The sequence below is a fragment of the Oncorhynchus clarkii genome, chromosome 12 (genome assembly GCF_045791955.1).
Source record: "Oncorhynchus clarkii lewisi isolate Uvic-CL-2024 chromosome 12, UVic_Ocla_1.0, whole genome shotgun sequence".
Lineage (NCBI taxonomy): Eukaryota > Metazoa > Chordata > Actinopteri > Salmoniformes > Salmonidae > Oncorhynchus > Oncorhynchus clarkii.
The window spans coordinates 39,136,407-39,149,166 of NC_092158.1; the positions used below are offsets into that span (position 1 = coordinate 39,136,407).

Consider the following 12,760-nt stretch of genomic DNA (forward strand, 5'->3'; position numbering starts at 1 on the left):
TGATGTGGTTCCTGAGATGTTAAATACTTCTCCTGGAATTGTAAAAGTCTAGTAATGTTAGCAGACCTGCACAGAATCTGTCTTTCAGAAATGAAACAATCCACTTGTCTGACCAGATAATATATCACTGACTTTGTTTGATGAACTGACAGGGGACAGCATACTAGGGCCCTTCAGGGGTGTTAAAGATTCTATAGTGTATTTCTTGACCGCTTTGACATGAACAAGTCTTTAGATTGAATCCAAACCTTGATGAAAGTGCGGTAGCTAAACCCTCGTAACCACCTAACTGATTCTTTTTTTTCCATCCCATATAAACTCATATTGCAGTATCAATTACTTAAAATAGCTTTTAAAATGAGGAATAGAAATAGGAATACGTTGGCATAAATGAAGAAAACAACAATCTTGGAAGAACAGAGTAACCAGTATAAAAGGGGTGGAAGCAACTGAAATGTATGAGTAAATCATCACCATACACTTCTCCACATGCACAGTCCTCAGAAGCAGACTACCATCTCTGGTTCACACCATCGAGCTATTTACATGCCCATCAGGTAATTCTTTCACCATTTATACCTAGTGTGACTCACTTAAATTGGTACGTGCAACTATTTCTGCTGCCCTCTAGGAACTACAACCACTGGTGCTGCAATTGCGGGAGGACATAGTTGCGGTGCGCACGGCTGCAGACCACCTAGAAGAGAAGCTGAAGGCGGAGATCCTGTTCCTGAAGGAGCAGCTCCAGGCAGAGCAGTGCTTCAAAGAGAACCTGGAGGACACACTACAGATGGAGATAGAGGGCTACAAGGAGGAGAGAGGTGAGGCTCCCCTTCCCATTCCCGAGGCTTGACACAAGGATAGGTCAGAGAAGGGTGAGAAGAACCATGGATGTATATTTGGCATTCATGAAAAGTTACTTAGTTGCGCTATAATCCTCATGCTCATTAATCAAGATATCTATTGATTCATGTGCCAGATTTACCAAAAGTTTAATTTTGATCTGTATTTACTGGGCAGGTGTAATGGTTATCTATGGCTCTGAGTTGAGATGTCTGGACACCCAATGAGGAAACTGTAGGTGCAGAGAGGGAATACGAGCAATAAAGAAAATCTTCGAAGTTGCATTTTCCAAGAGCCGAAGATGCTAAATATCACCGTTAGCTCAAACTTGTATGACTTAGTTGTGTCATTAGTACACATTTGAGTAGAGTTAAGGGATAAAACGTGCTGAGCAAGTGTTCAGCTTCACGGCCCCATAATGAACTCTTCAGCGCAACTGAACTCTGCTTTTCCTTTGAACTTCATAAAAGACCCAGGCTTTCACATTTTCTGAAGATATTTTTCCCCCTCCTTTCCTTTGTACCCTTTCAAACCTGTCTTTTTCTCCTGTCCTTTTTTCTCGGTTGGTGATTGTTCAGACATCTTGGAAGGTACGAAAAACAGTCTGACGAACCTACTGAGGCTGTTTGTGTGTGTTAATGCTGTAAATGTTGGGCTAATGACTGTAGGACACAGAAACTCACTCGCTGCAGTAATGTTTTTGAACATGTTGCATGCCAAATTGGTATAGGAATTTAGGATTATGGATGTCACAGCACATACATTTTAGTCATTTGGCAGATGCTCTTATCCAAAGCGACTTACAGGTGCGATTCGGGTTAAGTACCTTGCTCAATGTCTTAGCCATTCACATCGCTCTTAGTCAGCATGGGTATGATAAAATAACATGCCTCACTGCTAGTAATACCATTCATGTGGCATCACAGCTTTGTTTTTGTCTATTTTGTTTTCAGAAATGTTCAAATGAAATACACTGCTTAAAGTGCAGTGCAGAAAATCCATGTTCTGCAATGGCTGAATTCTGGCCCAAGTTATCAACACTTCCTTGATTGCTCTTTGTGTCAGTCGAATAGTTTGTAGGAGCACTGTTTGCTTGCTTAGTAGCCCACACATCACTCCCCTTGGCAAACCGTGCTAATTCATTATTCATGAGTGATGAGTCATTTGCCAGGAATCACATTAGAATGCTAGAACGCATGTCTGAGGTTGATGTTCTGATTTACCATCATAATGGCACTGTAATAAGCCTTCTATCTCTTTTCTCTCCTTCCGCCAGCGTCATTCTCGAGTCTGAAAACCGAGCTGGAGCGCGTGAAAGATGAGAAAGAACAGGTAAATGAACTGTAGGGAGTCTGCATGTGAAGTCAGATTTCCTTGAGTGGCTGCCTTCAATAACATAATCCCAGTTTAGGCCTAAAATCACTGGCTTGTTAGAGTAGTAGTTGCTGTTTTGAAATGTGTGGAATAAGGTGAACAAATGTAGGTGTGAGTGATTTTTCTTTACCATCACCAATGTGTCAATGTGAATAACTCCTGGCCAATATCAGTGGTTACTGACCATAGATGTGTAGAGCTACAAGGTGTGTAGGCTTTGGCTCAAGCCTTATATGTACACAGCTGAATTAACGAAGGTCTTGATGTTTAGTTGAATTTGACGTTTGAGTTCTGAGCTGGAACAAAAGCCTGTGCACCTAACTCTACCAGGACCAGGGTTGGAGGCCACTGGCTTAACATTGTTTTGCAATGCAGACCATGTGACACAGCAAGAGGATCGGTGCCCCACTGGTCTGGACAGGTGGCAGTTATAATTCCATATTCCACTCTTTACGAGAGTGGACGCATTGATTGGTTCTCTTAAATGTTTTTTTTTTCCTGGGGGGTTGGATTTGAAAATCCAACACTTGTAATGGAGGGAGGCGGATCTCGGGGACTGTGTGGATGTCCATGTGGGTGTTTGAGTGAGAAAGACCGAGGAGAACCACTAAGGCACAGCCCCTTTCATTATCGACGCATCGTGCTGACATCTAGCAGCCTGCCCAGAATGAAGTCAGGAGGACTTCAAGTTTGGTACTAGACTATTTGTGCCAGTAGTTATTAATAAGCCTGATTGATGTGCTAATTTCCCAGCTGGAGAGCAGCTTGGCAGAGAAGAGCAAGACATTAGCGAGTGTCCAGGGTCTGAAGAGCAGTCTGGAGGAGCAGCTCAGAGATCTCACCACAACCAAGGTCAGAGGTTAAAACTGGCCACTGCTGTTCCTTTCTCACCTATCTGTGATAAGTTTCAACATCCTGTGGGAGTAGTGATACTGTGTGTGTCTCTGTGTGTGGGGGGCAGACTTCCCTGGAGGCTCAGGCTTTGGATGAGAAGGACAAAGCACAGCGCTTGCAGACGGAGCTGGACGTCAGTGAGCAGGTGCAGAGGGACTTTGTCAAGCTCTCCCAGAACCTCCAGGTACGGACCGCAATGCCACCTGGTTACCATGGCAACCAGTTTGAGATCGCAAACTGGTTACTTACGTTTTTTGTCTTCAGACTAGAGTGTTAACATTCATAGATATAGGACAGCAAATACACCTCCAATTATGTATTATAGGTTATGTACGACCATTCCGCTTCCATTGGTAAGCAATGCATGCCTTCCCCTAGAAATAGATGAGCACTTACTTACTTGTAAAATGCGTAAAAGTATTTGATCAGGATTTTTTATTTAGATCTTAGACATAACTTTGTATTTGACGACAACTGATCTTTACCTTGTCTGACCTTACATTTGATAGGTCTGCATGATCGTGGTGTTACTATGGCAATGGTACTCCAACTGCTAAAGTACACCTCTTACCATGGCAACCATATTCCTCCCCGGCAACCATATACAGCACCTCATTGGTGCTTTTAAGACTATTTGATAGTGGCTTATTTTACCCTATCTCTGATGTGCTGCCCCTGATATGTGAGATGTAACCTACATGGCTGTATGTGTATTTCTAGATCCAGGGTATACGAGGCCTGGAGCCTGCTGGTTTTCTGTTCTACCTGATAATTAATTCCACCCACCTGTTGTCCAAGTTCTAAATCTGTCCCTGATTAGAGGGGAACAATGGAAAAAACACAGTGGAACTGGCTTAGAGATCCACAGTTGAGTTTGAGGGTTCTAGGTTATCTGGTAAATTCAATCATGCAATCACTCTTCCTCTCAGGTCCAGTTGGAGCGGATCAGACAGACTGACTCTCTCGACCGTATCCGAGCCATCCTCAACAACACCAATTTAACTGACATCAGCCAGCTCCCAGAGACATGATACCCATGGCTGAAGAAACTGCATTCCCCCTCCTTCCACTCTATCTCACTGGCCTAATGAAATTATCCTACCCCTCCAGCCACCCCCCCCACCCCCAATGGAAGGGCTCAGGATGGATAAGAGCGGTGTGGGTGTTTTTTAAATAAAGCCTAAATCCAAGGTGGAGGATGAAAAAATACATTGTTTGTACAGGAGGATTTGGAGCATAAAAGGCAGGAGTGAACACTACTACTAAGAGGTTGCAAATAACTAAATGACTGTTTCCTGCAGAGTGGCAATTCCTGCCTGTTTATCTGTCCTGTGTTTTTACTGTAGATATTGGACTGACCATACTAGCCCAACCAAAGGAGGCATTTGTAGCCTTCTAAGGCACTTTCTTCTACAACAGGGATCATCAACTTGATTCAGCCACGGGACTTATTTTTTCTTGAGTGGATGGTCAGGAGGTCGGAACATAATTACAAATAATTGTAGACGGCAAATTGACCACAAGAAGCCTAAACAGATATTTGACTAAAACAATCATTTAAAACCTTGCTTAAGTTTTTATACCATCACATAGATCTCTCTGTGTCGGAATACTTTGGAACATAGTTCAAAAATTAAAATCACTTGGAGCTTATTTGTTGGCATTTTTACAGTATTTTATTTCCAACAAATATAATCACCACTGGCCAAATTTGGCCTGTGGGCTGCCAGTTGGGGAACCCTGAACTCCAACTTCTTTCAGGTAATGGGAACAAATGGATCCACAAAATTTCTGCCATGTCTGCAAGTGGTTAATAAAATGCTCCCACTGTTTCTCACTCACACACCCTTGGGTTTACTCTCTCTTTCTCTCTCCATGCTTTTGTAGTTCATTTTCACCCGGTTGGGCCTATGGCAAAGACTTAATGAAGGAGATTCATAGAAATATGTGTACATAATAATGTAAACAGAATATACACAGTATTAGGTAAACCACCCTTTCACAAAAATGGTTCACTCCTACAGACTGAGTCATGTGGCCGTGGCTATCTATATAAAGCAGGCAGCGGGTATCGGGGCATTCATTCAGGTACTGTCCGATTGAATGTTCGAATGAGCTAAATGACTGACCAATGCGACTTTGAGCGTGATGATCGCCAGGCGCGCCCATTACAGTATCTCAAACTGTCAGCCTGGCCCCCCCCCCCCCCCCCCCCCCCCCCCCCCACCGGGTTCCACTCCTATCAGCTAAAACCAAGACGCATCAGCTCCAGTAGGCACGCGATCACTGGACAATTGAGGAATGGAAAACATTGCCGTGTCCAACGAATCCCGGTCCCTGGTACGTCATGCAAGATTTGACATAAGCAGCATCAATCCATGGCCCCATCCCGCCTGGTGTCAACGGTACAGGCTGCTGGTGTAATGGTGTAGGGCAGGTATTCCCAAACTGGGGTATGCGCAATGCCATCCGGGGTACAGCAAATAAAAGTGATTCAAATGTTGTTTTTAAATGTAGATTATTTTCTTCTTCACATTTTCAAACATACATTTTCGAACAGGACTATACGTTTGGGTGAGTTTTTTTTTTCTCGCCTGTGTAAATATAAAATTAAACCATCTAGTGTTCAGCGAAATAACACATTGTCAAATGCAGGTAGCCTAGTCAAATAATTAACATCCAATCACATGAACCGTTCCACTCACGGGAATTCCACAACGGTCCGTATGTAGCCAAATGTAGCTGCTGCTCATTCCGTTTGCTCGAAAATTGATTAATGGTTAAAATAAGTAAGGCCGGTGTCCATAGAGACACATACCAGTTCTACAGGTAGTACTGCTACCACTACCAGCAGTAGTGCACCTGGCGACTACACAAGTTGTTCTGCTTCCACGAGCACATCCAATGCTAGCATCAGTAATTCTACATTTGTTGTTAGCCCAGCTAGCATGGACACTGACAGTTGTGAATCTGATGAGGCCGAAGAGCTACTGCCACCTTACCCCGGAAAGCACCGAACAACAGACAGTGTCGTTGAACCATCAAAGATGCGCAAATATGATGACTACATTGATTTGGGGTTCACTTATATTGGGAGTAGTGCCTTTCCTCAGTACCTTTGCACATATAACACACTGGCTATCTCACAACTAGATGAAACCTCCACTCTTGAGCAGACATTTAGAAACAAAACATGCCAATTTCAAAAATAAGATACAGGAGTTTTTTGAGCCAGAATTAAGATGACTTTTGAGTAGTAAGACATGTATAAAAGCAACAGATACCATTAATAAGAAGGGGCTAGAAGTGTCTTATATGGTGAGCTACCGTGTGGCTAGGACAGTCAAGCACCATATTATGGTGAAGGACTTCATTCTTCCTGCTACCGCATATATGGCTGGGACAATGCTGGGGAAAAGGCCCAAAAAACTATACAGACAATGTCTTCATCAAACAACACTGTTTCTCGACGCATCAGTGACATGGCAGGAGATGTTTTGAAACAATTACTGTTTCACATACAAGCCAGTGAATTTTATGCGTTACAGCTGGATGAGTCAACAGAAGTGGCGGGCCTTGCACAGCTCCTGGTATATGTTTGTTACGTTTATGGGGGTTCCATTAAGGAAGACATCCTCTTCTGGAAACCAGGACAACAGGAGAGGATCATTTTAAAGTACTGGGCAGCTTTGTGACGTCAAATGGACTTTGGTGGTCAAAATGTGTTGGTATCTGTACTGATGACACAAAAGCCATGACAGGGAGACATAGGGGAGTGGTAACGTGCGTGCAAGCAGTTGCTCCCAATGCCACTTGGGTACACTGCAGCATCTACCGAGAGGCTCTTGCTGCCAAGGGAATGCCTGACAGCATAAAAGAGCAAGGCCCCTGAACTCTTGTGTATTTTCTGTATTATGCAATGATTTGGGCAGCAACCATGTAGTGCTTTTTACTACATACAGAAGTGAGCTGGTTATCAAGGGGAAAAGTATTGACATGTTTTTTTTAAATTGAGAGATGAGCTTTAAGTTTTCTTTACTGACCATAATTTTCACTTGTCTGACTGCTTGCGTGATGAGTTTCTCACACGACTGGCATATCTGGGTGATGTTTTTCCTCGCCTGAATGATCTGAATCTAGGATTACAGGGACTCTCCAACAATATTCAATGTGCGGGACAAAATTGAAGTTGGTGCCCTTCTCTGCATTAACAAGGACAACACAGGTCTTATCATCATTGTATGTTTTGTGTGCAAATTAACTCAAGCTTACGGACAATGCCAAATGTGATATAGCGAAGCACCTGAGTTGGGTGTGCAATTACCCAGGTACTTTCCCGAACGGATGACAAACAACTGGATTAGTTATTCCTTTCATGCCCTGTCTCCAGTACACTTACCGATATCTGAACAAGAGAGCCTCATCAAAATTGCAACAAGCGGTTCTGTGAAAATTGAATTTACTGCCAGATTTCTGGATTGGGCTGTGCTCAGAGTATCCTGCCTTGGCAAATCGTGCTGTTAAGACACTGATGCCCTTTGCAACCACGTACCTATGTGAGACTGGATTTCTGGCCCTCACTAGCATGAAACTAAGTACAGGCACAGACTGTGGAAAATGATTTAAGACTGAGACTCCAATACAACCCAACATTGCAGAGTTATGTGCATCCTTTCAAGCACACCCTTCTCATTAACCTGTGGCGAGTTATTCACAATTTTCAATTAAAAAAAAATGGTTTACATGTAAGATGGTTAAATAAAGAGCAACATTATTATTTGTGCCCTGGTCCTATAAGAGCTGTTTGTCACTTCCCACGAGCCGGGTTGTGACAACTCACACCCATTCTTGTGTTTAATAAATGTATCATATAGTGTGTGTGTGTGACCGGCTTACAATGATAGCAAAAAGTATTATTTGAGAGTGCACTGACCCTGGTGCTAGAGGGGGTACGCAGCTGGAGGTTGAATGTTTGAAGGGGTACGGGTCTATAAAAAGTTTGGGAACCCCTGGTGTAGGGAATATTTTCCTGGCACATGTTAGGTATCTTTGATATCAATTGAGCAATGTTTCCATGCCCCAAAGAATTCTGGCTGTTCTGGGGACAAAGGGGGGGGTCTGACCTGGTACTAGAGGGGTGTACTTAATAAACTGAGGGGTGTACCTAATAAACTGTATGTAAACCCAGCAACAACAAAAAAAATATCATCTCACGATCAACTGCATTTATTTTCAGCAAACTTAACGTGTAAATATTTGTATGAACATAAGATTCAACAACTGAGACAAACTGAACAAGTTCCACAGAAATTGAATAATGTGTTCCTGAACAAAGGCGGGGGTCAAAATCAAAAGTAAGTCAGTATCTGGTGTGGCCACCAGCTGCATTAAGTACTGCAGTGCATCTCCTCATGGACTGCACCAGATTTGCCCGTTCTTGCTGTGAGATGTTACCCCACTCTTCCACCAAGGCACCTGTAAGTTCCCAGACATTTCTAGGGGGAATGGCTGTAGCCCTCACCCTCCGATCCCTACAGGTCCCAGACATGCTCAATGGGATTGAGATCCGGGCTCTTCGCTGGCACTGGCAGAACATTGACATTCCTGTCTTGCAGGAAATCATGCACAGAACAAGCAGTATGGCTGGTGGCATTGTCACGCTGGAGGGTCATGTTAGGATGAGCCTGCAGGAAGGGTACCACATGAGGGAGGAGGAGGTCTTCCCTGTAACCCACAGCGTTGAGATTGAGCTTGTCATTGCAGGCAGTCTGATGCTGTAACACACCGCCCCATGACAGACCCTCCACCTCCAAATCGATCCCGCTCCAGAGTACAGGCCTTGGTGTAACGCTCATTTTGATAAATGCACATCCAACCACCCCTAGTGAGACAAAACCACGACTTGTCAGTGAAGAAGAGCACTTTTTGCCAGTCCTGTCTGGTCCAGCGACGGTGGGTTTGTGCCCATAGGCGACGTTGTTGCCGGTGCTGTCTGGTGAGGACCTGCCTTACAACAGGCCTACAAGTCCTCAGTCCTGGCCCTCTCAGCCTATTGTGGATAGTCTGAGCACTGTTAGAGGGATTATGCGCTCCTGGTGTAACTCGGGCAGTTGTTGCCATCCTGTACCTTTCCCGCAGGTGTGATGTTCGGATGTACCGATCCTGTGCAGGTGTTGTTACATGTGGTCTGCCACTGTGAGGACGATCAACTGTCCGTCCTGTCTCCCTGTAGCGCTGTCTTATGTGCCTCACATTAAGGACATTGCAATTTATTGCCCTTGCCACATCTGCAGTCCTCATGCCTCCTTGCAGCATGTCTAAGGCACGTTCATGCAGATGAGCAGAGACCCTGGGCATCTTTCTTTGGGTGTTTTTCAGAGTCAGTAGAAAGGCCTCTTTAGTGTCCTAAGTTTTCATAACTGTGACCTTAATTGCCTACCGTCTGTAAGCTGTTAGTGGACCGTTCCACAGGTGCATGTTCATGAATTGTTTATGGTTCATTGAACAAGCATGGGAAACAGTGTTTAAACCCTTTACAATGAAGATCTGTGAAGTTATTTGGATACATTTCTTGGAATGCCATTATAGTTGAGGCCAGTAGGCCGTCGTTGTAAAATAAGAATTTGTTCTTAACGGACTTGCCTAGTTTAAATTTTAAAAACTATGTATATACGTTTCTATGTTTACACATATACAGTACTAGTCAAAAGTTTGGACACACCTACTCATTCAAGGGTTTTTCTTTGTTTTTACTATTTTCTACATTGTAGAATAATAGTGAAGACATCAAAACTATGAAATAACACACATGGAATCATGTAGTAACCAAAAAAGTGTTAAACAAATCAAAATATATTTGAGATTCTTAAAATATATTTTATATTTGAAATTCTTCAACGTAGCCACCCTTTGCCTTGATGAAAGCTTTGCACACTCTTGGCATTCTCTCAACCAGCTTCATCTGGAATGCTTTTCCATCAGTCTTGAAGGAGTTCCCACATATGCTGAGCACTTGTTGGCTGCTTTTCCTTCAACTCATCCCAAACTACCTCAATTGGGTTGAGGTCGGGTGATTGAAGGCCAGGTCATCTAATGCAGCACTGTCGTTTCTATTTGCTTAATTGAGCTGTTCTTGCCATAATATGGACTTGTTTTTTTTTACCAAATAGGGCTATATTCTGTATACCACACCTATCTTGTCACAACACAACTGATTGGCTCAAATGCATTAGGAAGCAAAGAAATTCCACATTAACTTTTAACAACACACACCAATGCCAAGTGTGCAAAGCTGTAATCAAGGCGAAGGGTGGCTACTTTGAAAACGCTCAAATATATTTTTGATTTAACACTTTTTGCGTTACAATATGATTCCATGTGTAATTTCATACTTTTGATGTCTTCACTATTATTCTACAACGTAGAAAATAGTGAAAATAAAAACCTTTGAATGAGTAGGTGCCTAAACGTTTGACTGGTACTGTATATGTTATACATATACACGTACATACATATTTCGTTTTTTTATTTAACCTTTATTTAACTAGGCAAGTCCATTTAGAACAAATTCTTATTTTATATTGACGGCCTACCGGCCTCAACTGTTATGGCATTCCAATAAATTAATGAGGGCAGGGTAACAACTTCAATGCAATATATATATGCACACACATACATACATACATACAATACCATTTCAATAAAACAGCTACAGCTACAGCTCCAATACTATGGTCTCTTACCCCATGCCTGCATCCAGTAGTAGTTCTGATCTGCCTCAGCCTGTGGTCTCTGACTTGTAGAATGGAAGGAGGGCCAAACATACTTGCTTGGTTTGTAGGCTGTATCCCAATAGTATGAAATAGGTTCATTTTGCTTTACTAGTCTCCTTTTCTTTAGGACCTCAGGCAGGTGAAATGACTGGTTATGTACAAAACATATTGCTCACGTCTATACATTTGTGGGAACCGTTTAGGACTATTGAGACACAGCCATAGGGACAGTAATGACCAATTATCACAATGGAATGGACAGGGTTGGGGAGTAACGGATTACAAAATATGAAATGTAATCCATTACCAGCTAAAATTGTACTCAACGTTACAGATACTTCTGAAAAACTATATAACTACTTCAACCATTACTTTTACATTCAGAAAGGATGTTTGCAAAAAAAAACGATACTTCTCTGTTTACTCAATGACATTCAAATCAGCATCTAAAAAAGCCACAAGCTTTAAGTTTGTTCCACGTGAGCGAGTTTGACCACAAGGCAGATACCCCTTTAATGACACACCAAATGTGTTTGATGGATCGTGGAAAAAGAGCAGGAATATGCTTTTGTAGGCTACAGTCCAAGCTATGTCTTCCAATAGTGCGACTGCTGTCGGCATCCAAAGATTATCCAACTTGAATAAATCAAATCAAATTTGATTTGTCACAAACACTCGCATTAACATCTGCTAACCATGTGTAACGAAATGCTTGTGCTTTTAGTTCCGACAATGCAGTAATAACCAACGAGTAATCTAACCTAACAATTTCACAACTACTACCTTATACACACAAGTGTAAAGGGATGAAGAATATGTACATAAAGATATATGAATGAGTGATGGTACAGAACGGCATAGGCAATATGCAGTAGATGGTATAGAGTACAGTATATACATATGAGATGAGTAATGTAGGGTATGTAAACATATAAAAGTGGCATTGTTTAAAGTGGCTAGTGATACATGTATTACATAAAGATGGCAAGATGCAGTAGATGGTATAGTGTACAGTATATACATATGAGATGAGTAATGTAGGGTATGTAAATATTATATTCAGTGGCATTGTTTAAAGTGGGTAGTGATACATTTTTTACATCAATTTTTCCATTATTAAAGTGGCTGGAGTTGAGTCAGTATGTTGGCAGCAGCCACTCAATGTTTGTGGTGGCTGTTTAACAGTCTGATGGCCTTGAGATAGAAGCTGTTTTTCAGTCTCTCGGTCCCAGCTTTGATGCACCTGTACTGACCTCGCCTTCTGGATGATTGCGGGGTGAACAGGCAGTGGCTCGGGCCTTTGTTGTCCTTGATGATCTTTATGGCCTTCCTGTGACATCGGGTGGTGTAGGTGTCCTGGAGGGCAGGTAGTTTGCGTTGTGCAGACGCTGTCTGTGTGGGTGGACCAATTTGTCCGTGATGTGTACGCCGAGGAACTTAACTTACCACCCTCTCCACTACTGTCCCGTCGATGTGGTTTGGGGGGTGCTCCCTCTGCTGTTTCCTGAAGTCCACCATCATCTCCTTTGTTTTGTTGACGTTGAGTGTGAGGTTATTTTCCTGACACCACACTCCAATAAACGCTCGGAGGTAAGGATGACAACAGTGGTGTAGTCCGGCGATACGGAAATCACTTCATATATCTACATAGATCATTGATGTGAATCACTCCTGCTCTCTCATTAAGCTATTTATGCCTTACGGAGTGTGGTTGCGGATGTCTGTTCACAAATCTAAATGTGTATTTGAATCCAATAAGAGTTGAATTCAATTAGTTTAAGCTGCCGATCAATCAATGTTTTTGAAACCAATGGACAGCCAGTGAAAAAATGTGCTCTTGCAAAAGCTGCATAGTGCGGATCCAAGCCAATGGAATA

General features: G+C 42.6%; 1 protein-coding gene across 3 annotated transcripts in view; it reads left to right on the forward strand.

Annotated features, from left to right (window-relative positions):
- The window catches only part of LOC139423167 (rab GTPase-binding effector protein 1-like), a 29,426-nt gene extending 24,470 nt beyond the window's left edge, over positions 1–4,956 (forward strand). For 2 of the 3 annotated variants that reach the window (XM_071174876.1, XM_071174877.1), the window contains exons 15-20: positions 632–821; positions 2,120–2,175; positions 2,971–3,069; positions 3,179–3,295; positions 4,041–4,182; positions 4,332–4,555. In XM_071174876.1, the coding sequence (XP_071030977.1) occupies positions 632–821; positions 2,120–2,175; positions 2,971–3,069; positions 3,179–3,295; positions 4,041–4,142 (564 nt within the window). In that variant the 3' untranslated portion in view covers positions 4,143–4,182; positions 4,332–4,555. Of the gene's footprint in view, positions 1–631; positions 822–2,119; positions 2,176–2,970; positions 3,070–3,178; positions 3,296–4,040 lie in introns of all 3 variants that reach the window. The other variant, XM_071174875.1, reaches the window with a different exon arrangement.
- Positions 4,957–12,760: the final 7,804 nt, after the last annotated feature.